The sequence below is a fragment of the Barbatula barbatula genome (genome assembly GCF_947034865.1).
Source record: "Barbatula barbatula genome assembly, chromosome: 16".
NCBI lineage: Eukaryota > Metazoa > Chordata > Actinopteri > Cypriniformes > Nemacheilidae > Barbatula > Barbatula barbatula.
In genome coordinates this window covers 6,958,984-6,985,339 of record NC_136779.1, presented here as the reverse complement: position 1 = coordinate 6,985,339, position 26,356 = coordinate 6,958,984, and the positions used below count along the sequence as shown (strand labels likewise).

Sequence of the window (26,356 nt, the reverse complement as noted above, 5' to 3'; positions counted from 1 at the left end):
GCATGTGACTCATGTTTACCCAGATGATATTGATACAGGAAAAAGTTCTCACAATTACTGACAAAAATATTTTATGAAGTTGCTGATTGAGTAATTCCCCTTATCCGGAGCAAATAAGGTTATAGGTTTATGTGTGCAAGAGAAACAATAGATGTATTAGGCCTATATAATATACAACTACCCATCATTTTCCTGACGCGAGAGATCATTTCAATGAAATATGATTGATTGTTATTCACGCATTGAAATGTTTCATGATTCTGCCGCATCATGTAATGTTTCTCTTGGTTTAGTGGCAGGATCATGACAGAATCTCATGTTTTGTGTGGAGAGAGGTATTTATGGCCCTTTTGGCCTTCCATACACTCTCTCCGGTCTTGTCTCTGTTCCCATCCTCTCCTTACCTCGTTATTGATTAATGCCCTACACCTGTTCCCCTCTTGATTTGCTCCCTTATTTAATGCCCTTGTGTCTTCTGTCTTGTGCTGGTTCATTGTGGTTTATTTGGTGAGTTCCTGTGTCTAGTCTAGTCTAGTCTAGTCTAGTCTAGTCTAGTCTAGTCTAGTCTAGTCTAGTCTAGTCTAGTCTAGTCTAGTCTAGATGTTCATGTCCATGTTCATGTTTATAGTTGATTTTAGTCTTGTTTAAGTGTAGGTAGTTTTAGTTGTGTCTTGTTATTGTACCCATGTCATGTTTTGTTATGTTACCCCCACGTGGGTCTTTGTTTTATCATTTATTAAATGATCTGTTAACCCCTTACCCGATGTCTGCACCTGGGTCCTCTGTCCGTGCCTCACCCCTTGAGAATCATGACAGAAATGGTTGTGGGTCATTTTTAGTTTCACCTTAAATAAAGTCTCGAATGATCTTTACACCAGTAAAATGTCATCCTGTTTTAAATTTTGCACTGTGCATCTGTGTGTGTGTGACATCCCTACTTCCATATTTATGAAATAAATGATTGGATAACACTCTGTTGCATATGAATGATGTCGAGTACAGAGCTTGGGAGAGCACATTACATTATAACTGTTCGTGGTTCATTTTCTCTTGAAATTGCATCATGTAGTTCCGCGCCGGATGATTTTAATCACCACGAACGCGCAAAAACAAATAATATGCTTCTGTGGACATTAGGCGTTTGCCCCTCCAAACGGACGCCAATACGTTACTAAACCCAGCGGGTGATGTTTCTTCGTGGGCGTGAAAGTTGTAGAAAGCTGATGGATGTGTAATGACGTAAGCACCGTGCAGTTTATAACACTGCTGTAAAATTGTGTCATTTCACACTTTAGATTGCAATTCGAGACTGTATTCGACTTCTCCATCCAGGCACAATACAGACCTTGATAGGTTATTCATCACTGAATTTCCCTTATAGCAGTAGCCTACAAAACTTATATTTTTCTAATCTATTCGAAACTAAATATGCTGTTGACGTTTTTATACATGTATAATGATGTAATAATGTACTGTATGCCTACATATAAAGAGTGTGGTTCCAAAATGAATATCTTGTTTTTTTTATTGTGCAGTCCAATGAATATCAATCAAATGTTATGATTGTGCCATAATAACTCAAAAATAAAGCTGATACAATAAAACACACGATAACATAAAAAGTCTAATTTTGGAACCAAACTCTTCATTTATATATATATGAATATAGATCTACAGGTAGCTTTTCTAATAGAGTGTGTATCATGTACACGTCTATTAAACTCACACATTACTTGGAAGTAAGTATATATAACTATATACATCATTTAATTCATATAAACAGGAATTTAAGTTTTAACATCTTATTTAAGTAAATACTGCGGCAAAAAAGGACAGTCCGCTCATGATTTGGCGAACAGTATTGGACAATGACGCGGTCCAGAGGGGGCGCGGCAGTCGCGCGACAGCTCGATCGGAGGCGCATCTGAAAGAGTTGTTGAAGAGGAGAGGATAACAGCACACCACCACCAGTCTGGAGATTCAGGACTGTCCTGATTCTGTCTTTTAAGCGGACTCGAACTGGTCTGTACCGATCTGCTTCTTATAAAGAGAGCTGGCACACGAGGAAGACTGTTTCACGCGTGAAGAATGGAGAAGCACAAAGGTAAGTGAAATTGTTAGGTGAACTTATTCCTCTTGAGTATATTTTGTTTGCCTGGTTAAGTGTCGTGTTTTGGTGAATAAAGTAGTCCTTTAACGTGCTTCCTCGATGTACACTCTCTGTTTCCATGGGATATCGGGTCGTGGGAATCTCTACAGAGGGATGCAATGTGAGGATAATGAGTTTTCAGTCTAAGTTTACTTTACCCTGCGCTGATTTTCGGTCTCTTTGTATATTTATGGTACTGCAGGTCCTTCCTTAGTATAAATGTGAGTTCTGGATACATAAATAAACAATCATTTATTAGAGACGGTCACATGAGATTCTTTCCAGTTGCAACAATTGGTCTTCCCAAATTCTTTGGATTCCTGTGGTTTAAGCTTTTATTTGCATAGGAATTCAGTCCTTTAATAATTCATGACAGAACTGTGATAAGACTCTTCTGTATGGGAGGAAGAGCAGCGTTTTTTCTTCTTCTGGAAATAACTTTGAACAGATATGTTTTAAAAACCATCACAGTGGCCATTCATCATGTGTGGCTGTTAATGCTGACAACAGTGTGTTGTCAAACTCACTTTAAGAAGCAACAAACCAAAGTCCATAGAGACTGTAAAAACAGTAGTGTTTGGACGGTAAAAATCTCTGTAGGCTACCACAAATGACAAAGGTTTTCACTTCATAATTCCACTTCCTTTGCTGGAGGCTTGAGCCTGTTGTGTAGTTTTAGTTTGAAGTCAGGTTTCTGTTTAACTCAAAACACTAAGAACCCGTTGGTTCTTGGGATTCGCGAAACAGGTTCACATCGACATTTCTGCATATATTTGAGTGACTGGTTTTGCCGCTTTACTATTATGTGGTCTGTGGTGTAATGATGAGTTAAGTGGATATTTGCATTGCCACCAGTCCAGACATGAACGGTTTCCTACTGCCTGTTTGATCCATTAAATATTCAGCATTCTTACAAATTGTACAATTGTCGGCGGGGAGAGCTAAGCATGTGCGGTCACAACTGTACAGATACATACAGGTTATTTTGTTCAGTTCAAAGGCACGTTAGTTTTATTTATGAGTCTAACTTTCGTATGCGTAAATGTTGACAATGACAGGGCTGCAGTTGTTGTGGTTAGACGTCGATGAGGTTCTTGAAGAGTTTTTGTGAATTTTGTTTTTGTGAGATAAGTAGAGGGTGGGAAGGAAGATATAGGGAGGGAAATGGATGGTGGAGGCATTTCGAGGAGGATTGCATAATTCCTCCCATGATAAAGCACTGAGGGGGTGGCATACTGTATTTTCCAGGGTCGTAAGATGCTTTGTTTGCATGTAGCATAGCTTTAAAAGCTCATATAATTGATATAATTCCTTTATGATTATACCAGTGTAGTTGACTACTTGACACGTTAAATCCTATGACTTAATCTTTACCTGTTTTTGTGGTCCTGCAGAATATTGCATCTAACAAAGAAGCATGTCAACATGTCAATCCCAATTTATATGTCTTTTTATGGTCTTGTGATGGGAATAGACTCTTGGACTCTTGTAATAATGTGAAAATCCACTTTGGTTTGTGTAATTCAGGATACAGCTTTGTATTGTGGTTTTTGGACACACTACAGAGTGTGAGCTTCAGAGTTCACCCTTGCACACTATCATTGTTGATTCTGGCCTATTCAGTTTCACTTTTACATGAAAATGGGTCTTTTGTGTTGAATCTTTGGTTGATATTTGAGCCAGGGCTTAGTTCAAACTCTCGTTCTCTTTATATAGTAGTAATTATACTTTACGATTAGATGGAATGGAAGGGCGTTAAATAGAAAAAAAAGGAAAATTCACAAATTCTAGTGGTACCTGAAACGGTGCAAAAGTAGGTCAAGGCATCAAACATCTGAATCTGGTACCGTGCTGTTTGGCATAGTAGGGTATTTAAATCCTTGACGTACTCGTCCCTCCGGTTTCCTTCTTTCCCGCCCCAGTTTGTCTCTTCAAAGGCTGCCTGTGGAACCAGATCTCACCCCTGAGGTCCAGTATGATACGAGCGTGTTTCCTGACCCACCCATGGGCCCCTCTGCCTGGGCCGGCGTTTGAACCGTGTCAGCGTTCCAGAATGTTGCTGGAGACAGAGGGACGTCTCGTGCATCTTGTGCCGGCTGGATGCTGGAGGCAGCTCCAAAGCTGTTTGAGAATGAGAGCTCAGCACTTTTCTTGCGCCTCGGTTTCTGAGTTCATGCCCTCGTTACACTCGCTTCTAAAGAGAAGCAACAGGGAGGCAGCACGCTTATTAGTATCCGCACAGCACAGCGGAGCCAGGAATCAGCACTTTCTTTGGACCAGGTTTACAGAGAAAAGATCAGATAGTCTTCCCTTACGGGGTCAACTGCTCCCACTAGTAATTTGGCCACTTTGGCTCTTATCCTGATCTGAGCAACGTGTAAAGTCGGCTGAGAGCGTTGGATAATATGCACAATAATGTTATCGGTACGACCGTATTTACCAGTGGTTCATTCAGGCGTGGAGGTTGTGATTTCGAGATGGCTTGATAACTCAGTGCTTATCTCTTTGGAGTGTCAGTGCTGATTTGTCTACGGTTAAGATTACAACCCTGTGTCTTTAGGGGGCCAGACTATGTAGTTGTGTTGGTTGTTACTGTCAGTCAGCGTGACATCACGGCTCTTTCAGATCCTGTCTTGCTCATAGCTTCACGATTCAGGGGTTCAGAAGCTGGAACAATGACCCATTTGTTGTGACTGTTTTGATTTGCCGTTCATGTTTTGACTATTGTGAGTGTCACAACCAGATTCTTGAAAGCGTGTTTTGAACATTTCGCTAGCGTTATATACAATTAACATTTGTGAGAAGAGTCAATCTCTTTAGAGATCTTAAGAGACGCGCCCACTGTGTTCGAAGTCTTTTTTCATGCATGGCTTGAGTTGTACTTCCATATCGAAGTTATTGCCACGTTGTGGTTTGGAACAGCACCTTAGTGGCCAAAATATGAACAATCGGCGTGAGCGGAGTCCCTTTTTAATTCCATTTATCATCTCCTATTTTTTCTCATGAACCGATGAGGTCAGAAGCTGCACGGTTGAGTGAAATCTGTTGTGAACCAATAGCTAAAAGAGTTAAGCCAGCATGTGAGCTGTCTTTGTGTCACCTGTTTTGCAAAATATTGTAGAAACAAGTCATGTAAGGCCATGAAGAGGTCATGTAGTCTACGTAGCTGCTAGTAAATAAACTAATTTTCAAGGCTTTTGAAATAAAAGTGCTGTTATGCTTTGACATTTACTGTACATGTATCCAATGCAGGGATGTAACAGTTTGACATGACATGGTTTGGTGCTTTCTTTAAAATCAGTGGTCAAATTTGTTCCATCATGGAGCGATGTTGCAATTCAGTTCAGGCATTTTAATCCCAAATCGTCTACAACATAGTAAGTTTGACATAGCACCATAAACAAATCTTACGATACTATACCAGGCTAAGTATCATGATGGACTGTATGACCATAAAATTAGCCTGACCATATTCATTAAAGCTAAATACACAAGATTATTTAAAAAAGCAAAAAAAGCTGTGTATAAACTGAGGCATGGTAAGACGTGTCAGAAGATTTGATGATGTGCTGAGTGACTCATTCACACATTTGAACTCAGTCCCCTTCAAAATGAGCTGGAACCGGATCCAAAACTGTCACTGGCTATCCAAAATAGTTATTCATTATTATCATCTGTGCAGCAAATGTCGGTCAGAGAGAAGATGCATCTCTGTGTCTCTGTGTGCACAATTCTAATGCATGTCTGTGTTGAAGAGGGACAATGTTATCAAATCAACCAGTCCCATAAAGTAGCACAGCAGAAGTAAGTGTGAGAACGTGACAGTCCAGGGTTAACCCATAATCATGAGTGTGGACAGAAAGGGGAACAAGAAGAGGTCAAAATAAAACCGTTCATGCTTTGCAAATGTTTTTAAACGAAAACACAATTATTTTGTTTAAGTAGCCTAAGTATATTTATTTTGTGCATTTATCGGTTCAGCACAACCTTTTGAATCTTTTTACAGTTTTGATACACAACCTTCACGTTTGTATTGAATTTGTATTGCTCCTTTAGTGTATTTTGGCAGATGGCTCGTCTTTATCATTTATTTGGTCATGGTTGCCAGAAGATCTCAACCATAAGTAGTTCTCTGTCCAAACTTGTGATTGTAAATGGCCCAGACAAAAGAAAACATTTTGGCTCCATTCGATAAGAAGTAATTGTAGGAAATGGATTTTATTATTGCAGTTTTTCTGTGCAATCTGATTTTCTGCGGTCCTGATTGCTCAACTTAAATAAACTTAAACTGTACTAAAAAGTCGGAGGCAGTGGGCCGGACCATAATGCAACATTCCAAGGTTGAGACGTGCTGTATATTAAGGCGCGTGTAGTTACATTTTAACAAGTTGGCCAACAGATGTACGTTTAAGTGTGTGGGTGTGACTAGCTTTTACACATTATGCTGAAACGTAAAGAAGTATGTTTTAATTTACAGTTTGTTTAAACTCTTGTGTTTCCTTCTTTTAAGTACAGCAATTATATGTAATTGATGCATTTGTGTTGCATAATGTCTGCTGGGTGTGTGGTAAATTAAGATTTGTGTGGTTAAACATTATGTGTTGGTGTCAAGAGGAAAAGAAGTCAGGCTATTACACATTATTTAACATGATGAAACCATGACATAATAACCTGATTACTTGAGGTGGTTGTGTGTTTTTGTGTGATGGCAGTTCTGATTGTGTTGCCATTTAGATAAGTGTACGTCAGGGTTTATATATCTAGATAAAATTCGGGAGCAAAAGAGCACATTTTTGTCAGTGTGGATCTTTTTGAGTCACTATAATTATCAAGACTTTCAGTATAAAAACGCAGCTGGATGCTTTCAATTTAATAATTTTCTGGAGATTTTTAAGTTTTCAAACCCATCTGATCATTAGTTGGTAGATGCTTTCTAATTTGTCACACAGGTTCTTTCATTTTTTTTTCACTCTTGTCTTCCGAAACCTCTATAAAACACAAAGTTATTTTGGCAAATGTGTCAATGAAGGTCAATGGGGTTTGTTTGGTTACCAACGTTTTTCCAAAATATCTTCTTTAGTGTTCTGCAGAAGAAAGATGGTCGTAGGGGTTTGAAATGAGATGAGGGTTAGTAAATGATGACAGAATTTTCAATTTGGATAAACTATTAGACTAGGTTTTTACACAACTCAAACTCACAACCGACTATTCAACTGGTTGTGCACCAACCTAGTACACAACAGGTTAGTGGTTCCAGACTGCTTGCCTGTGGTCTTCGGATAGTCAGTGTCATCTTGTTTGCTTTAAAGAAAACAAGAGAATGCTATGAAGCAACGAAAAGCATGCCACCGCTCTGGTGATCGGACGCCCACATGCTTGAAAGCATGTCATTTTGAGGGTTTGTCTTTTAAAATCAAATAAATGATGTACTGTGACTTGTTGGCTTGAGCTGTGCTAAGTTTATGAGCCACAACTACATTTTGATTGTCTAGCAGAGGCTGCCTTTAAAATAAAACCACTAAGGACACCAAAGCAATCCCCCCTTTAAAAAAATCCAGTTAGACCAGTCCGATTTAAACTCATGTTTATTATCCCTGATACGGTAAATGGTTTGCGGCTTTGATTCCTGGAAAAGTGGTACCTTGCAATTTACTGTGTGCATGTGTCTAAAATCAGTTCAGTTACTGCTAAAGAGGAAGACAAACAAGCTCAGCAACAATGTGCACAGTATTAGACACGGTTTATTGAGGTGTTCCTCATTCCATCAAACACCTCACTTCCGCATGAGAATTGCTTTGTGCCGCTGTAAACCAAAAGTCTAGAAATAGAGGAGGGGTCACAAAACATAACAAACACTTTTATTTTCATATGTTTGCACTGGAAGAAGGAAGTGGGTTAGTAAGAATGTCCCTGCAATTTTGACCAGGTAGGTTCTATCAGCATCCTTGGTATATTCTCTAATGTACAATATTCTAAGCTTCCAAGTGACAAAAGTCTACAGCTTTGGCGTGTTGTGCAGTCCACGAGTCACTGACAAACCCAGCTTTCTTTATTGTGAGGTATTGTGAGCAATTCTAGTGCTTACAGGAATGTAACATAGAAGTTCTCATAAGATGAATGGGCTCAGGGCCAATTGTAACCAATGAAAACTCAGGCCTCTTCAGACTGGAGTCAGCTGACTTTATATTCCCAGGGTCTCTCCAGCGAAGGGCATCTAAGTCAATCTCTAAAAACACACGGCAGAGAAAATGTTTGGCCAAACATCAATGGGAAGAGAAAACAGGATGAAAGAAACATATTTATGCCCTGTAGAAATAATTTCAGGTAAAATGCCTATATTATATGTAAATTAGATGTTTATATATATACATATAAAAGAAAAGTGTAATACAGTATATGGAAAATTAAATATCAAAATATATTTGATGTATTTGTTTTTTAACACAGGCGTAAGAAACCTGTAGAAATCCTGTAGAAATAATGTCAAATAACATAATATACATGCACATAAAACACCATAGAAAAGACTGCTGTAAGCTTCTATATGTATATAATGTAATTATATTTTATTTTTTGATTCATTTATGTCCTGGTTAGTCTTTGTACGCTTAGTGTTCAGACTGGCATTTTAACAGCGACCCTAAAGATATCGAACCTAACAGCTTACGTGTAAAGTCGCAACGTGATTGGACAGCTTTTATGATTTATATTTTAAAACACAACTCACCGGACATCCAAAACAATGCTGTGTGCTGGATTACACATGTTCAGTGTGTATGCCTGCGAATGAGGGTATTTTTAACAAGCCTGTAACTCGCGAAGACCTCATGAAGTGTTTAAAGCAAGCACAGATCTAATAAACACTCCTTTTATATTACCAAATCACTTGATTTTCGGCTCGTATATTGTTATCCCTTCCTGTTTTTGTTCAGTTAGATTTTTGCGTTCATATTTCAGTCGAACCGCGCCAGAGGTCGTTTGAAAGTGACCGAGACCCATCAGTGGTCTCGGTCTACTTGTTTGGTGCGCACCAGGGTTCAAGTGGCAGCGTTCACACTTACACAAATAAACCGCACTAACAGAGCAATCGCACCAGAGTTCGCTTTAATCGAAGCAAACAGGGCATATGTGAACACCCTTAAATTAAAACTGTCTCTGTTTATTTGTAAGGCACCTTTTTAGTGGGAAACCTAAAACAAGCTGTTGATTCCTGAGAACATTATGTTTGTATTTAGTTAACCACAAGATGAAAAGGCTTACTCAGTAATTTTCCCCTGTGTGTTTTACACATTGCTTTTACCACAAACATATCGTCACTGTCCTTCCAACACCGTCCTATCCTTTTTCAGGGAATGGAATAAACACTGTCCTTTTTATACTATTAAATACTGCGTTGTCAAAGTTTTTTACAACTGAAAACAAACCAAAAGAGGCACGTCTCACAGCAAAGGACGCGTTCTGTCTGATCAGGCCCTTATGCTGTAAATGCCATTGAACGATTCTATCAGTGAAATGGAACAAGTTGGCCTGTTTGTTTGTTGGTTTGGCAACTTTTTCAAGGAATGTTTACAGGATAAGGAGTTATTCCCAGGAGCTATTTATGCATGTAGAAGTGAATACATAGATGTTATCTGCCTGTGGAGGCGGCCAAGAAACTCTAAAACAGAGACTGGATTAAATCCTGCCTCCCTAAACTATGACTTCCTATTGTCTTGCATGCCTTCACTTTGACATGTCTTGAAGCACATCATAGTTTCACAGTCATCACAGAGAGAAGATTATTGTTTGTTTAAACCCTTTACCTTTTCGACTTTAACATGACATCGTTTTATCATTTTGAAATGTAAAAAATTACAACAATCTTCTGACCGTAACTTGCATACTAAATTTGATGTTCCTTGTTTTGCACAAATATTTATACGAGTAGGAGAGTGACCCCAACCACCAGCACTCGCTCAGATGTCATTCATGTGCCGAAACGAACACAAATAGCACAATTTTGATTAGAGATTTAAACGGTGGCTGTAGGAATTTGTATTGACTGAATTAGCTTGCACCATTATGCACTATTTATTTATTTGCTCGATTTAATGCTAAAATGTCACATAATAATAGGGCGACTTTTTTTTCGTTTCCTGTTTTGAATGCTTGTCCAATGAGCTCTGTTGTGTTGCTGCTTAATTCATGAAATGGGAAGAACAAAGTCAGGCCCTTGTAGTCAAGTCTGCGACGCCCAGTTTGCCGCTGACCCCGGAGGGTGTGTGTGGGTCATGTTCATGTGTAGAGTGACAAAGCGTGTCCATTCACAACTACAGCGTCAAACAGACACCACACGAGGGTCATGCAGTGTGGTTGTTCACAATTTTACATCATGTGGTTTGGTGTGATGCCTGTGCTTGGTTTAAAACGTGCTTGTGTAATTGAATGTGAGATAAGAAAGCAACGTCTGAGATAAACAAGCACATTGTTTTATCAGCCATTTAATAATTTTCTTACTGACTGATAATACTGAGCATATCAAGTGTACGTACTTCCCTAACAATTGACAAAGTGCTTATTTCGTTTAGTGTACATGTTAAAACAACTACTATGGTAGTCAATGGTGATCAAGAACTGTTTGGTTATAATGATTTTTCCCAATATAAGTTAAAGTTAACCACAATAGATCAATTACAGGTTGGTCAGTTTTCTCATGAACATGAACATGTTGACCAAAGGAGGTACAGTAACCATAGCAATAGTACAGTATGCCGCTTACAGTTTTCATTTAGATCATTGTTGGACTCAAAACATTGTCAAAACATACTAGTGTGGGAAACCAAATGCACATGAGGCTTCTTAGCAATAACTTTGTTTGTGTGTGTGTGAGCAGTGCTGGAGCAGCTGTTGGAGCAGCTTCAGAGGTTTCTGAAGATCCTGGACGGAGAGAAGCTGAGTGGAAATGCCGCAGTACAAAAGGGCCTTCTGACGGAGTTGCTACAATCTTACAAGTCCTCCAACGGTACGTACGGCAAAAATCACGAGTGCATTAACCAAACAAGCAGTGGTGGACAGTAACAAAGTAAATGTAATACGTTACTGTACTTAAGTAGTTTTTTGCGTATCTGTATTTTACTCAAGTATTTCCATTTTGGGAGACTTTTACTTTAACTCCACTACATTTCAAAGTCAAATATCTAACTTTTTACTCTACTACATTTTCAAAATCAGTCGTTCCTTTTTTTTTATGAGTCAATAAAAACTTAACTGGTAAAACGAGCCACCAATCACAGTACATCGCGCGCTTTGTTTTGAATTTGTTTTGTTTTTCCCCTGTTGTCAACTTGGTAACGTTATCTACTTAGCGCGAACATACGATTCAACATCACATCAGCATAACAGTTTGACTGACAATGTCTTTATATGTTAAATCAAGGTAGAAACTACCGAATCTAACTTGCCACAACACCCATGGCCTTTGATTTTTTTGAAATTGTTGAAAAGAACGAGTCTTTCATTTTTAAGTGCCTTCTCTGAGTGAAAAGAATGAGAGAGGAGGAATACACCTGTCTCATTTATCAGGAATGAAGATGGGCTAGATACTATCATAGATCCTTTTGTTCCATTGCAAGTTTAAGTTTACAAACTTGGATTAGTGTTACAAATAAATGTTAAACGGAAACTGCTCTCAAGTCCTGTTATTTAATTTTGTTCTAAAGGAAATTGTTTGGCTTCAAGGTTTTGGGCTTATGAAAATTTAAATAGACATCAGTGTCTGTCTGACTAATTCATGTCATTTTATTAATAGTGACATTAGAGTCAGTCTTCATATAGACAGAGTTATGCAAGAGTCTTGTGACACAAATGATAATAGGACATTATAGCCATAAAAACAAATCATAGTACTTGGATACTTGAGTACATTTGAAGGCAAATACTTTTGTACTTCAAAGTAGAAGTGCTGCCTTTAAACTTTCACTTGAGTAATATTTTACCTTGGGTATCTCTACTTTTTACTCAAGTACATGGTTTGTGTACTTCGTCCACCACTGCAAACAAGTAATCTTTACACAATTTCATCATATCTTTTATTCTGAACTCTGTCCTACAAGCAAGCACATTTCAAATATGTTAATGAATGATGTGTGATTAAAATGATCGTTCACCAAAATTGAAAACTGTCATCATTTACTCAGACTGTTCCAAACTTGTATAAATGTATTTGTTCTGATGAACGCAGGGAGAGATATTAGTAACCAAACAGATCTCATTCCCCATTGACTCCCAAAGTATGTCTGTACTGAGAATGAGATCTGTTTGGTTACTGACATTCTTCAAAAATATCTTTCTTGTGTTAAGCAACATCCAGAAAATTGTATACAGGTTTGGAACAACCTGAGGGCGAGTAAATGATGACAGAATTTTCATTTTTGGGTGTACTATCCCCTTAATGCAAGTTTGGGTCTGCATTAAGATAACATCTAAGCACAATTGTCTTTATAGGATCTGTGTATATAATTCTGGTCTGTTTAAAAGTTCTATCAAATTAAAAAGCCCGTAATTTTGGTACACCCATGTGACTCTGTCTTCACAAGCATGGCTGTAGGTTTTGCATGTTCTGGTGTTGGGCTTGTGCACTTCCTCCCCTGGCTTCAAACTGTATCATTTTCCAGAGCTTTTTTTAGTCTCTTGGGACGCGCACTTCCTTTGAGTAGCAGCTTATAAATAACTTTCATTTCCATCTTCAAAATCCAAATCCATTTTCACTGTACCGTCCCGGCTTCATTGCAGGGTGTTGTTCCCATTCTCCAACATATCAAAATGGAATGACGTTTCGACATTCGGATATCATGAAAATCCCAAACATTTCAAGACTGGTGCTAAAATGTTTTCTGTTGCCGAATGCTACAAAAGAGTTTTAAGCGGGCTGGGAATAAATCAGCAGTTTTATTATGAAAGAATATTACCTCTCTGTGTCTGCCACTGGCCTGTCTTGGATGTGTACAAAAGAAGGGGCTCTCTTAGGACCCTTTTTTTCTGAAGAAGAAAAGTATATCACAAAACTCTCTTTGTTCTTCATTATACCACAAATCCAATGCATGTTCTTTAATATCTACACAAGCTTAGGAGGATACAGCTATGAAAGAAATTCTTACAAATTCCAATTTAATCCTTTAAATCTCATGCATTGGGCGCAGAACAAATTTAGATACTTGAATAAATGTTATTGCATAGAATACCCGGACAAAACGACCTACAACTTTTGCCGTTCAACCCACTATGGAGTCCATAACAATAACAATGAACCGACCAAGTCTAACAGCTAGACCAACGTCTTAATTTTCATTTCATCGAGTGTAGCGGTATCTTTTTGGCATCACGTGAGGTTGTTGCATAAACAAAGTTTAGATTTGCAGTCCTGCCTTTAATTGTGTTTTAATTGTTTTTGCAGGAGGAGATGAGGAATACATTTACATGAACAAGGTCATAGTCACGAGTCAAAGCCACGACAAAACAGACAAAGGTGAGTGCAAGCTCTTGACACCTGCAAGAGACTTATTTTTGTTTTTGGGTTGCTCTGACCGTATCTCACACATATTGCTGTGGTTTACCGTGCTCTTTAACAGCCTGGCTGAGAATTCATATGTGTCATGTTCAGGGGGGTGAATGGGGTTATGGCTGAAGTGTTGCACCCCCCACACTTCCTGCCTGTTTCTCAGTAACTCCCGATCTTTCTCTGTCTCTCTGCCAGACCCCCATCTGAGGTCGAGCTGCTTTGTTTAGATTTCACTGAAGAATGAGACTTACAATAAAACTACACTTAACATTCAGTTTGCGAAATAAAAAGACACATGCATCACGAAACCACGGTGGCGTTCTGTGATCAGATTCACCACTGGCATCACCGTTGCAGTACGACTCTTCTTGAGATAAACAAAATGTTATGAAGAAAAGGATAATCAGGAGAAACAACCGTGGAAGTGCACAACCATGAAAAGGGACTTTTCACTCCTAAACTGTTTTCATCACTTCCCGCCCATATGTGAACATTTGAGTCTAATTTGATTAGCATCTGATAAATCAGTCATCAAAATGAACTACTGATCCGCAACCAGTAAGATATGCGGCGCGAGGTCAGATTCACAAACTCAGAGTTAAATCTTATAGCACGACTGGATGGTGTGCTGACTCCTTGGTGACTCTTTGCTTTCGCTGTGTGGATGTGGTATCCGTCTCGCGTTCCTACGGCAACCCAGATGTTACCGTTTGTAGAGGAAGTTGAAGGAATGTCTGATGGGAGCTGAATGTGGCCATCAGCTTGACGGGACCGCCACAGCCAAATTACCACAGCTGGGTCACCAGCTTATGCAATTATTACGTTTGCTTGCGATGCTTTTTCGAGAAGACATGGACGTTCTTTATTGGTTGATTCAGGGAAAACTTTGACGTCGTGTTTTTGGTAACGGCCACTGTTTTATGTTCAACTTTTTGTGTCCCACAGACCACAGACCAGCAGAAGCCAATGGAGAGCTGGGTAAACACATTCTCATACCTGTGAAGAGCCCACCTGAGCCCCCTCCCCCCAGATCAGTAAGTGACCAACAACCTCATTTTACATCGTAAAGATGTAAACATTTCAAACAATGATCTCTCCTTGCTCATGACAAATAAGTAATGCATAATCTCTTCTTCTAGATCTTTCTAACTACAATGCAACACATTGCGGTTCTACTGTTATCAGCTGTTATCACTTACTTTGAATTGTGCTTTAACTTTTGCGCTGACTACAAATCTATTCTGTATCTGTTTCTCACGCTCCAAAAATGTTTGTTCTTCTTCAAAAACCACAAACAAGACAAACAACAAGCCCTGCATGTTTATTACAGATTCTTCCATTGGAAACCACACCGCAACTTCTATAACGTATCAAGTGATAGAAATGAAAGAGAAGTCACGGTATATGGTGTTTGTGTATCGAAATGCTTTGTAGCTCCTGTATCAATCCCAGGGTGCAGTGTGAGTCGGCAGTCAGTCAGACAGACAGCAGGATGGAGGGTATTAGAGCTCTCCAGTGAGAAGACTTTGAACTTCAGACCCTTCTGCAGGGTGCTGGGTCTGATTAACAGCAGCTGCTCAAGTGATCGGGGAGCTGTTTATAGAGGCCGGAGAACCGTGGTTTAGAGCAGGAACACGTGTGAATACAAAGATACACTTCAAATGAAATCACTTTTATTGTCACATCACCACAGCACAAGTGCCTTGGTGAGTGAAATTCTTAAAAGCGTGCACCAGAAAGTGCAGAAACAATTTACATATAGACAGAACTATTTACATACATACAGACTCCTACAGATGACAATGTGCAATATACACATACATTTACTCAGTAGTGTATTATTAGACATACTTACAGTTATCAATACACATTAAACACCATTTGTACACCTATGGTGTGACAGCAAAAAATTAGAAAAGAAGCTGCTAATATTATATCATGCTATATTATTATTTTTTATAAAAAAAATATATTAAAATAACATTGAAGCTAGTTTATGCTAGTTTTTTCTTCAACTTATAGGACACATTTACACCATTTTTTCGTCATTTACCCATATAGTGATATGTAAATAAGGCCCTCGCATTTTTCAGCATTACTCTTTTTATGTCGAAGAAGATTTTCTTGCAGGTTTTAGAACAACATGAGGGCATTAAACAGAATTGAATTTTGTAGGTAAACTATACATTACTATTTATTCAAAATGTGTCTTTAAAGTGGATGTTTGGCCTGTACAATATCTTCCACTATTTCCCCACCCGCATCCGTCTCTATTGCCTCCTCAGCTTCATTGTCCTGCTGTGCATCTCTGCTCTTGGGCAGTCTGAGTAAACATGTCCAAAGTGAGCCACTTTTGGGAAATCCTGCCATCTGCCTCCGTGGCTTCCACTGATCACTGCAAATGTGATATTCCAGAGTCAAATTGCGGTTTACCGTGAAGGCCGAGTCCCCCCTCACCACAGCCGTGAAAAGGGCGCCCCTGCTGTTCACATAGTGTCCCGACATGGCCGTCCATTGGCCCGTAGTGATATTGTAGCAGTCCATGAGGCAGCGCAGGAAGTCATCACATGGGCCATTCCTCATGACGTACAAGTTGTCACTGTGAGCCACCATGCAGTGTCCGTAACTCTGCGGCTTGACCATAGTGGTGGTCAGCGTCCATTCATCTTTAACCGGTGTGTATTCATAGATATCTGTAGTGTCCGGAGGCTTCCAAAAACACACAAATATCCTATGTCTGGCAACGGCACTCGCCGCCACGGCCACAGAAGAAGGTGCGTTCTTGCAAAACGTCCAAGCGTGTATCGAAATGTCACAGGCCTCTACTGAGGACATGATCCTTTTATCGTACTCGCCTCCAATGGCATACAGGTGTCCGTTGTGGCCCACTAGGGTAAAGTTATATCTCGACTGCTGAGGACCATCAAACTCACTCCAATTTTTTGTTTCTGTGTCGTAACAGAAACTACAGTCTACGGTCTCTTTGCTAACTCCACAAACGCCACCGACTATATATAACCGATTGTCCACAACAGCCACGCCAGCCATAGACGTGCTGGCATCTATCGGTAGATCAGTCAGGTACTTCCAAGCCCCCGGTTTCTCATCAAGATAAAAAACAGTCCTGTAGGAGTCCTGCAGCATCTTCATAGAGGGCGAATGAGTTCCAAGAGCGATGAAGGATGCTGGCGAAAGGGACTCAAAGTGGCGAATCATCTCTACTGGAAGCGCCTCAACTGAATCCTGCAGGTCAGAATATGCATCACAGATAAACACAGCAGCGCTGTGAAACAACTTCCACAAGCCATACACCGCCGCTGTATGATACAGAAGAACGCAATTGTCAGTGTCAATGATTTCTATCAGGTGCTGCACCAACACGTCCACTTGTAGGAAGGCTGCACATTCGGTGGCTTCCACAATCTCATCCGGATCCTCGATAGCAGGACGCTCACCTCTAGAAACAGCCATAGCGATGAAAAAACCCCTCGCTTTTAGACCTCCTCGTATGTGGAACTCATTCTGCCGGCTGTCCCTCATCCCAGAACGGAAGAGAGCGCGAAAATACTCGCAATTCTGCCCTAGGACGGCCCTGTCTACGGTGAAAACAGTCTCTTCTACCCGCACTCTCAGAACTCCAGACTCTTCACCGACTTCTGGAGAACCCTCAAAGTGGGTCATGTTGTCTCTACTCGGCCCCATAACATCTCTGTCCTGCCTTTCTGTGTGCAAAATGCTTGTTTGCAAAGCATAAGGATAGACAGCGTTCAGGTTGTCCAGTCTTTCGGTTTAGGTTTGACCTGTAAACGGTGCAAGCAGTGCAGTCGCGTCACACAGTTTCGGCAGCGCTGAAAATAGCAGCACGCTAAAGATAGCACAGGGTTGGTCATGGATATCAAATAGTGGTGGGAAATTAGTGGCTTGTATGTAACAATCAAAACAGTCTGTGTTTAAATCAATTGCAAATGATCATTGTAGTGCAGAATAAATCAAAATGAACTGTTGGGTTGTAAATTAACCTATGCTGGGCTGTTTTGACTTAAAATGTTGTTTTGTTTTAATCTACCGTTGAGTCAAATATTCGATGGGTTAATTTCAACGGCTGGATTTGTCTCTTTTTGATTCCAACATTTAATGTGTTTTAGCCTTTTTTAAGTGTTCTGTTTTAACTGCTTTCATTGACTCGTCAAATGGCGATGACAGTAGTTCAGAACGTCTGTCTTGGTTTTAATAAGACTATAAAGATTATTTGTCTTCAGTACCCTCTCTACCTCAGCAGCGCTTTGGCTCGGGTGGGTTACATTTTTTCCACACTGGATTTTTGGCACTAGAACGAGGGATTTTCCATGTTCTGGGTGTTCATTTGGACTTTTGCCCACTTGCTTTTTTCCCAAAGCCTGGTGCTTTATCGTTATTTGTACCTTACTCATACACTTGAGTTTTAGAACACTTGTATGAAATGTTTCAAATAAAGTATCTTAAAAAGGTTTTGATCCGAGGATGTGTGCTTAAATGTCAAAGACAGAAATATAATTTCTCATTACAAATTAAATTTTTATTTGAGACAAATGTCTTTGAAATGGATGACTTTTGACTAAATAATGTAAAATAGCAGTCAATAAGAGCACAGAATAGACGGAAAATACTTTTAAAAGCATCTCAGGGTGAAACCCCAAGAAGCTGCTTGATAAAATGCCAAGAGAACATTTCTGCAAATTCTAGGCAAAGGGTGACTACACTGAACATGATAAAATATAACAAGTTTTTGTTACCACATAATTTGACTTACCACCTGTTAACCCGGATGCAGCAAATCTTTTTGACAGTTTCTTTTGACAAATTCTATATAAATATGTCTTTTCATAACATACAGTATATTACATTATATTTACAAATGGTCAAACCAAATAGCCTGTTTGTGACATTTGAACGTGTAGACTAGATAACATGATTTCATCTTATAGGGACAGTTCACCCAAAAATACAAATTATGTCATTTGTGTTCAACGGAACAAAGAAGTTTATAAAGCAATTTTTCCTACTTTAGTAGTCAATGGTGGCCAAGAACTGTTTGGTTACATGCATTTTTCCAAATATATTCCTCTGTGTTCATCAGAACAAAGACATTTATACAGATTTGGAGCAACTCGAGTGTGACTTAATGATGACAGAATTTTCATTTTTGGGTGAACTGCTCCTTTCAGAAGATTTCATATTATAGTATTATAATAAGGCTGAGGTGATTTCCAAACTTTGATCAAATGTTGGAATTAGCCCCAACCATACTTGATATACTTCCTGGAAACAGTAGACTAGAATAGCATTATTTCTTTTTCTTTGAAAAAAGTTAAGTTTGAAAACAAGGGTGTGGTGATGTTCAACATCAACATGTTGTATTTAGCACTACCCCAATACTGACTTGCTTGATGATTTTAACATGTACTTGATCTTGCATACACAGTTCCTGCTATTGTCATGGAGATACTGTGACATGCTCTGGCTCATGGACCTCTCTCGTTGGCCAGCGAGGGAGCGAAACTGAGCACGAGAGGGAGGAGGCTGCCCTAAAATGCCTTTACTTTCTGTTTAATCATTGTCAGATGCCTGAGGTCTCTCAAACTGCTGTTACAGCTTTCTTTTTGTTTCAAAGATTTTATGTTAGGAGGGAAATGTGGGGGTTATACGTGTGATTTGGGGTCAACATCTTCCCGGCTTGTTTTCGCTTTCCCACCAAAACCCCAATTTTTGTGCTTCCTTCATAGTGCAAATCACATAACTCCTAAGTGTGTATTTTAGTCTTTCTTTGCATGACTTAATTCAGCAAAGCCTCTGGCAAGTTTTTACTGTTTAACTTCCTGTGTCCTTGAGGTCCGCTTGTTTATGTACATGCCTTCCTATCGTTCAGCCCGTCTGTTCTCCCTGACAGTGCAAGAACATCGAGCCGAGCAGGAGGTTTCAATCAAACCACTTAGTTTAAAGTACAATGCAGCCGAAAGGTGATTCTCCCAGCAGTGAGAGTCTAACCTTTCATCAGCATTTATCTTCATGGTTCACAAGCTACTGCTAGCTCACATCCGTCTTGCGTACATGAGAGGTCCTCGGTGCATGGGTTTGCTCGAGGGCTGTCACCACTTTTGTGGGAATCAGGGGGAATTTAGTAATGATATGAAACGGCTGATTTGGGAAACCTCATAGTAGCTCCACACCCTTTTAAAAGCATTACTCCTGCAGGCAAACACGTGTGGAATTCCATTTTCTAGCCCAGCAGGGCTGAGGTCAGGGACAGATCAGTTTCGGGGAAGAATCCCCCACCGGTCAGAAAGAGAAGAGCACAAAAAAAAGACAGGTGCATGGATGGTAGACTTCATCATTTAGAGACGTTCAGCGGAGCTTCAGTGTATCTTTATGTATATGTTTGTCATTTATTCACCATCATGTCATTTAAAACCTCTATTTGATTCTTCCTTCTGTTATATTTTGAGAAATTAGATTTTGTGTCCATACAATGGAAGTCAAATGGGGCCAGTGATGTTTGGTTACCATGTTTGGTGAATTATTTCCTTCTGAAAAGACCAGCATGCATTTCAATGAAGTTTTAGCCTGATCTTTGCAGCGCTGCAAAAAATAGCATTGTAATATATTAAACTTGACATGACGATCATATCTCTTGTTCTTTATCACTCAGAGCAACATCGGGAGGGAACCCTTTCCTCTTCCACCCACTCCTGCTCCAGCGTCTTTAGACACCGAAGGCTACTATGAAGAAGCTCAACCCTATGACTCCACCATCAATGGTACGGCCCCTATTGCATCATATGTCATTTGTAATACATGCAAAGGCCAAAATGTATCTAAAACGTGTCTTAACTAGATAAAATGTGAGTATTTTACATGGTAATAAAACCAGCATTTGTTTTACTGTATAACCGCATTTGAGTAGCAACAGGAAATTTAGTCATACTTGCTTAGTTTCTGTCACTCTCTGTAAACCCCGGCCAAATGAAATTTCCTTGAGTTCCTCTGCAAAGAATCTATAACTGTCGAGTAGTATCTATTTAATTTAATGCAATCGATATACAATATGAATATGAATTAATAAGCATACAAATTAAATATAAAATCAATTGTTATATTATAACCAAACACAGACCGGAAGTTAACTTTCATTGCACCCAATGAAACCATCTATAGCTCAGCCGCTATGCCACTGCAATCTACCTCATACAATCGAGCACCACTATCTCTAAATTTGGGCCCCAGCTTTCGGACATCCCCTCCCAGCTTTACTGTGGCACAGAAGCCTGCAGGCAGAGAAAACAGAACAGTGATGCTCTTTGTTTAACAATAACCGGTCATCTGGCTCTGGACATACAGTGACAGCACATTGAGCGTGAGCCGAGGAAATGGGGCCAACATTGATTGGGCATTTGGCTGGGGTTACAGAGTTCAGCCTAGTGAGAGGACTATCATTCACAATCATTTGCTTCACATGACGTCTGTTTCTGGTCAAATCATACAGTGGCGTTATGACACAGCTGTGATACGAAATAGTGACTGCACAAATGATGCACATGGTTTATGTGGAATTCTGTGATGCCTCACATTACATTGGAACTCAAAACCTAAATGCTTTCCTGTTTCATTGTTTAGTTTCACTGTCTGAAGCTTTTCACCTTCATTTTTTTCTCTTCCTCCCTTTCTGCAATTCCTCTCTTATTCTCCTCCTGTGTTTTTGTAGATTTTGGCTGCTTTGCCATCATCACAGGTGCCAGGAATCGTGTCGACGCTTCGAACAATGTGAACTATCCCGTGATCTTTTGGGGTATCTATCTCTCTTTTCTCTCTTTATGAGAGAAAACAAACAAACGACATTAACTTCATTGCATGGCTCTAGAACACATTCATCAGAAACCTCAGTGTTCAATTGTCCAAGCTTGAGATCACTACTTTGCATGTGCTTACTGCTTTATAGGCTTCACATATAAAATCACGTTCTGTTCTTATTTTTCTATGTATCTCCTCTTAAACAGTTTTGTGTTTCCCCTTGTTTTTTTTTTTCTTGCTTATTTTTTAATCAAGGATTCAAAGATCTTTATCCGGACTAAACCTTTTTTGAGAAGTCAGGTGCGGTTTACTTCAAAATTCCTGAAAAGTCTTAAAAGAGTCCAACAAAAAAATGGTTCACCCAAAAATCCATTCCGAACCCGTATGCTTTTTTTATTTAATGAATGAGGGTTTATTCTCTTGAAGCTTCTCAGGATGCGAAGAACATACGTTTATTAAAGGGGTAATTTGACAAGGCTTAAACCAATATTAAGTTTGTTATATTAATATAATATTAAAGCCTCTTACCATATTTTGAACATCAGGTTCCAAAGCAATTGTACTTACAGGCACGGCCACCTTACGTGCGCATACATTTTGGCGGTCTTAGTCAAACTATACCACGAACTGACGTAGATTTGTTGGGGTGTGGTTACAAGAGGCGTTTCAGGAATTTTTGATAAAATGCATCTTTTGTTTCCGACACTTTACATGTCTAATACATTTTACATGTCTAATACATTTATGGGCAACTTAAAACACACACTTATAACACAAAGACACAGACAAACACGTATTTGTGCCATATGAACCCTTTAAAGTAGTAGGAAATAAAAAGGTCTTAGAATGTAGTGCAGAATAGCTGTTTTACCGTTTATGACATTGTAATGTTTAGAGTTTTGTTTGCTGCCAATTTAATCTTGTGTCATATGGGTGTGGAAAGAGGGAAAGGGTGTACTATTTCTTCTAAATATCCAATGTTGCAATGTTGAACTGAGAAGTAAATGTCTGGAAATCAGATCTTGGAATGTGTGAATATTTTGGTGCTATTCAAAATCACATGCAGTTCAACAAGCAACGCTGATTATCATCTTCCCATTTTCTGACTCATGTCATACTTCATGCAGAAGATATAGAGGCAGTGAGCAGTTCATACGAATCGTACGATGAGGAGGAAGTGACGAAGGGAAAGTCCACGGCGCAGCACCAGTGGCCATCCACAGAGGCGTCCATCGAGCTAATGAAGGACGCCCGTATCTGTGCCTTCCTCTGGAGAAAGAAGTGGCTCGGCCAGTGGGCCAAACAGCTGTGCGTCATTCGTGAACATCGTCTTTTGGTAAGTGCCGTTATTGCTTCATCCTTATGAGTGACACCCATTTCCCACCTCTGAAAAAACAGCAAATGTATTTTATACTACTATATGCAGTGCTACAAAAGCTCAAAGGATCAGACGCCGCTTCTGGATATCAGTCTAATGGGCTGCAGTGTCATCTACAAAGAGAAACAAACAAAGCGGAAAGAACACAAGTTAAAAATCACACCGCTGGGTGGAGAAGCCATCGTCCTGGGACTGCAAAGCAAAGATCAGGCTGAACAGTGGCTGAAGGTGAGAGACATGAACCCATACAGATGTTATCTGTGCCTGGTTTCTGCAGTCACACCTTTTCTGCATTTACATCCTCATTCTGTTTTTATCAGGTGATTCAGGAAATCAGTCCTAAAAACACAGCAGGATCTGAATTAACTGACTCCCCGAAACTCATGTGCACTAAGGTATGACGTGTTTTTAACAAAAGTGATAAATAACTTAGCATCAGAGGTGAAAAGTGTTTTTTTATCAGGGTGAACATAGTGAGAGGTACTCGGTGGCATCAGAGAGCGGAAGCAGCACAGACAGTCATGCCGAGAACCTGGAGAACAGAGACGGTGAGACCACTCATTCATTTACACTACACATGTTGCCCTCAATTGTTTTTATACACAACTCTTAAAATGTACAATCATGCCATCAACGTTTTATCAACTAATACTTATTTTTTGTAAATAAATCCTTAGTTAAGAAGAAATATGGCAAGTTAAGTAACTTAATGAACATCGCGAAAAAGAAGGTTTCCTCTTTGGAGAGCCCAGAGAAGACACTGGATACATCAGGTAGTCAATAAATAGCATCTTTGCATTTCCAGATGAATCGTCAGTTGAAAAGAATATCTCCACTTTAATCTCTCCGTCTCTGTTACAGGTTATCTTAATGTTCTGGTGAACCTGCAGTGGAAAAACCGATGGTGCTCAATACAGAACAGACAGCTTTGGATCTACAATGACAAGTACAAGACCAAAGTAGCCCAGCAGCCGGTGCCTCTGGAGGGGTGCATGGTGCTGCCGGACTCAAGCCCTGAGCATCTCTACTCATTCCGCATCCAGATGGAGGGAGAAGAGCTCGCAACCCTTGAAGTGAGTAGAATTTGAGTTAATGAGGCTGAAAGTATCAACATCCCCATGAATCATAAGCTATACTGTGTAGACAGATAAACAGATGATTTCCTATTTTCAGTCTTGAGTTGTTTAGTCTCTGTTGTCAGTAAAAATATTTCTCAATAAACAAAAGCCAAAGAAACAAAAGTGGTAACTTCTCAGTGGTAGCTAGCTCAATAGAAACCTAGTCGTGACTGCCATCTACAGGCAATAATACGGTATGATAATGGCGATAATGGCTTAAGAAAAATTGCACCACTAGACTACAACATTTTATATTTACAAATAAACGATTTGGTCATGTCTGATCTCAGCAAAGGCACCCAGTGGGCCAGGTTTTATTTCCCTTAAAAACAAGCACGACACCTCTGATTATAAGTAATTCTCTTTCCCAGGCTAAATCTTCTGCCGATATGGGCCACTGGCTGGGGCTCATTCTTTCTCAGACGGGCACCAAAACAGACCCGGAAGACCTCACATACGACTATGTGAACTCCGAGAGAGTATCCAGTATTGTCAATGCTGCCAGGACATCCATGTAGTACGTCACTTCCTGTTGATCTGAAAAAATGTACCTAATGCATAAAGGCTTAATATAGTTTGCAAGATGTATTGAGGTGTGTGTGTTGCTCTCAGTCTGATGCAGAGGAGGTACTCAGAGCCCAACACGTATACAGACAGCCCTCCATCAGACCCTCAAACCTGCGATGACATATACGATGACGTGGCTTCCATAGATAATGAGCAAGAGGTGGGTAAAACAAAAACGTCCCACCCCGCACACAGCTGTGTTTTTTCAGAGCAGGAACTTCACTTAAGCAATCTGCCAGAAATAATATAGGAAAAGGAAGTCATTGGTATGACAGTGTTGACTTTTCTAACCTTGAGTTTTTAATAATGTTTTCAATCTGTCCGGCTGCAGGAGGTTCATGAGGATCAGGAAAGCAGCTTTGAGCTTACGGCGAACGCAGAGCAGAACGAGAAGGACAGAATTTATCTGGATCTGATCCCGGTTCGCTCCTTCCTGCACACGAGCTCGGGCGGAGTGTCACCCCAGACGGAGTCCTGCCCATCGGCTGTTTCACAGGAGGAGCCTCCACACCCTGCCAATAAGGTGCATATGAATTATACAGCCCAAAAAAATGTATTTGACAATTTTAGATACTTAGACTGAGTCACGCTTCACATGAATTTGGTTGCATAATAATAATTATAATGAATGATTTTCATCTAAAACAGCCTGAAAACAAAGACTCATCACTAAGCAGCCCAGAGCGTCCCGATCATCCACCGGTCGATCCCACAGTACTCGCCAATGCCACCTCACCCACAAATCTGCACATCCAGACACAAATCAGTCATGGTGGCCTGAAAAAAAACTCATCCTCCACACTGCCATCCCAGCTCCAAACATCTTCACATACGACCCAGAGTTCACCCAACTCCAGAAAAAGAGCAGCCAGTGCGGACAGACTACTAGACAAACTCAAATTCTCTGCAGCGGGTGAGAGCTTCAAAACTTCCTAACAGATCGACGACCTTTTATTTATTTATAACACTGTTGTTTGTGATGTGATAGTGGATCCTTATCTTACGATTGTGCATATTTCATCTTGTTAAGCAGGCCCGGGGTCAGTGGAGGTGAAGTTAGGGAAGAACAGGACGGAGGCTGATGTCCGGCGATACACAGACGAGAGGGACCGACTGGAGAGAGAGAGAGATGAGGTTAAAAACACTCTCGCTGCATTGAGAAAGGACAGACGGGAGGTGAAAGAAGAACTGAACTCCTGTCAAGGTGCTGAAGCGCCCCCTAGTGGCCATGCTGAACTGTTTAATGTTGTTTAAAATGTTTGGGTAAAGCAAACAGTCGTGTGATAATCTAAATAAATATCAATTCTTTAAATGCTTGCTCACGTAGACTCCACCCAGCAAGCTTCTTTGGAGGCACGTCTGAAGCAAATGGAGGAGACTTGTCCTGAGGCGGAGCGCCGGCGGGTGGAGGTTGAGCTTCGATTGATGGAAGTAAAGGAGAATTTGAGAAAAGTGGAAGCTGGACCCTTTACATTGGGCACCACCGTAGATAGCAGTCTACTGGAAACTCCAACAGTAAGTTTACAGTACTGACCACAGGTTCTTTTTATGGGCTTCAAGGAACACTTCACCCAAACATTTTAATAATAAGTCTTCATTTACTCACCCTCGAGTTGTTCCACATACAGTATGTATAAATGTCTTTGCCATCAGAATGTCTATTTGGAGGAATGCTTGTGACCAAACAGACCAATATGACCACCATTGAACATAACCTTGCCTCATAAATGTCTTTGTTCTGTTGAACACAAAAGAAGATATTTTGAACAATGTAGGAAAGCAAA

At 40.0% G+C, this 26,356-nt stretch overlaps 2 protein-coding genes across 3 annotated transcripts in view; one reads left to right on the top strand and one right to left on the bottom strand.

Annotated features, from left to right (window-relative positions):
- The first annotated feature begins 1,894 nt into the window (after positions 1-1,894).
- Positions 1,895-26,356, top strand: part of afap1l2 (actin filament associated protein 1-like 2) — a 26,526-nt gene continuing 2,064 nt past the window's right edge. The window contains exons 1-18 of one of the 2 annotated variants that reach the window (XM_079476350.1): positions 1,921-2,104; positions 11,022-11,150; positions 13,581-13,652; positions 14,631-14,719; positions 20,371-20,479; positions 21,424-21,507; positions 22,637-22,845; positions 22,936-23,115; positions 23,208-23,282; positions 23,351-23,435; positions 23,565-23,660; positions 23,749-23,960; positions 24,377-24,522; positions 24,618-24,732; positions 24,904-25,095; positions 25,221-25,485; positions 25,606-25,776; positions 25,900-26,087. In XM_079476350.1, coding sequence (XP_079332476.1) covers positions 2,089-2,104; positions 11,022-11,150; positions 13,581-13,652; positions 14,631-14,719; positions 20,371-20,479; positions 21,424-21,507; positions 22,637-22,845; positions 22,936-23,115; positions 23,208-23,282; positions 23,351-23,435; positions 23,565-23,660; positions 23,749-23,960; positions 24,377-24,522; positions 24,618-24,732; positions 24,904-25,095; positions 25,221-25,485; positions 25,606-25,776; positions 25,900-26,087 — 2,433 coding nt within the window. In that variant the 5' untranslated portion in view covers positions 1,921-2,088. Of the gene's footprint in view, positions 2,105-11,021; positions 11,151-13,580; positions 13,653-14,630; positions 14,720-20,370; positions 20,480-21,423; positions 21,508-22,636; positions 22,846-22,935; positions 23,116-23,207; positions 23,283-23,350; positions 23,436-23,564; positions 23,661-23,748; positions 23,961-24,376; positions 24,523-24,617; positions 24,733-24,903; positions 25,096-25,220; positions 25,486-25,605; positions 25,777-25,899; positions 26,088-26,356 lie in introns of both variants that reach the window. The other variant, XM_079476351.1, reaches the window with a different exon arrangement.
- Positions 15,897-17,366, bottom strand: LOC306905851 (kelch repeat and BTB domain-containing protein 13; the record flags this gene model as incomplete). Its single annotated transcript, XM_079476794.1, has 1 exon — positions 15,897-17,366. The coding sequence occupies one exon, from the start codon at positions 17,364-17,366 to the stop codon at positions 15,897-15,899; it is 1,470 nt and encodes a 489-aa protein (XP_079332920.1).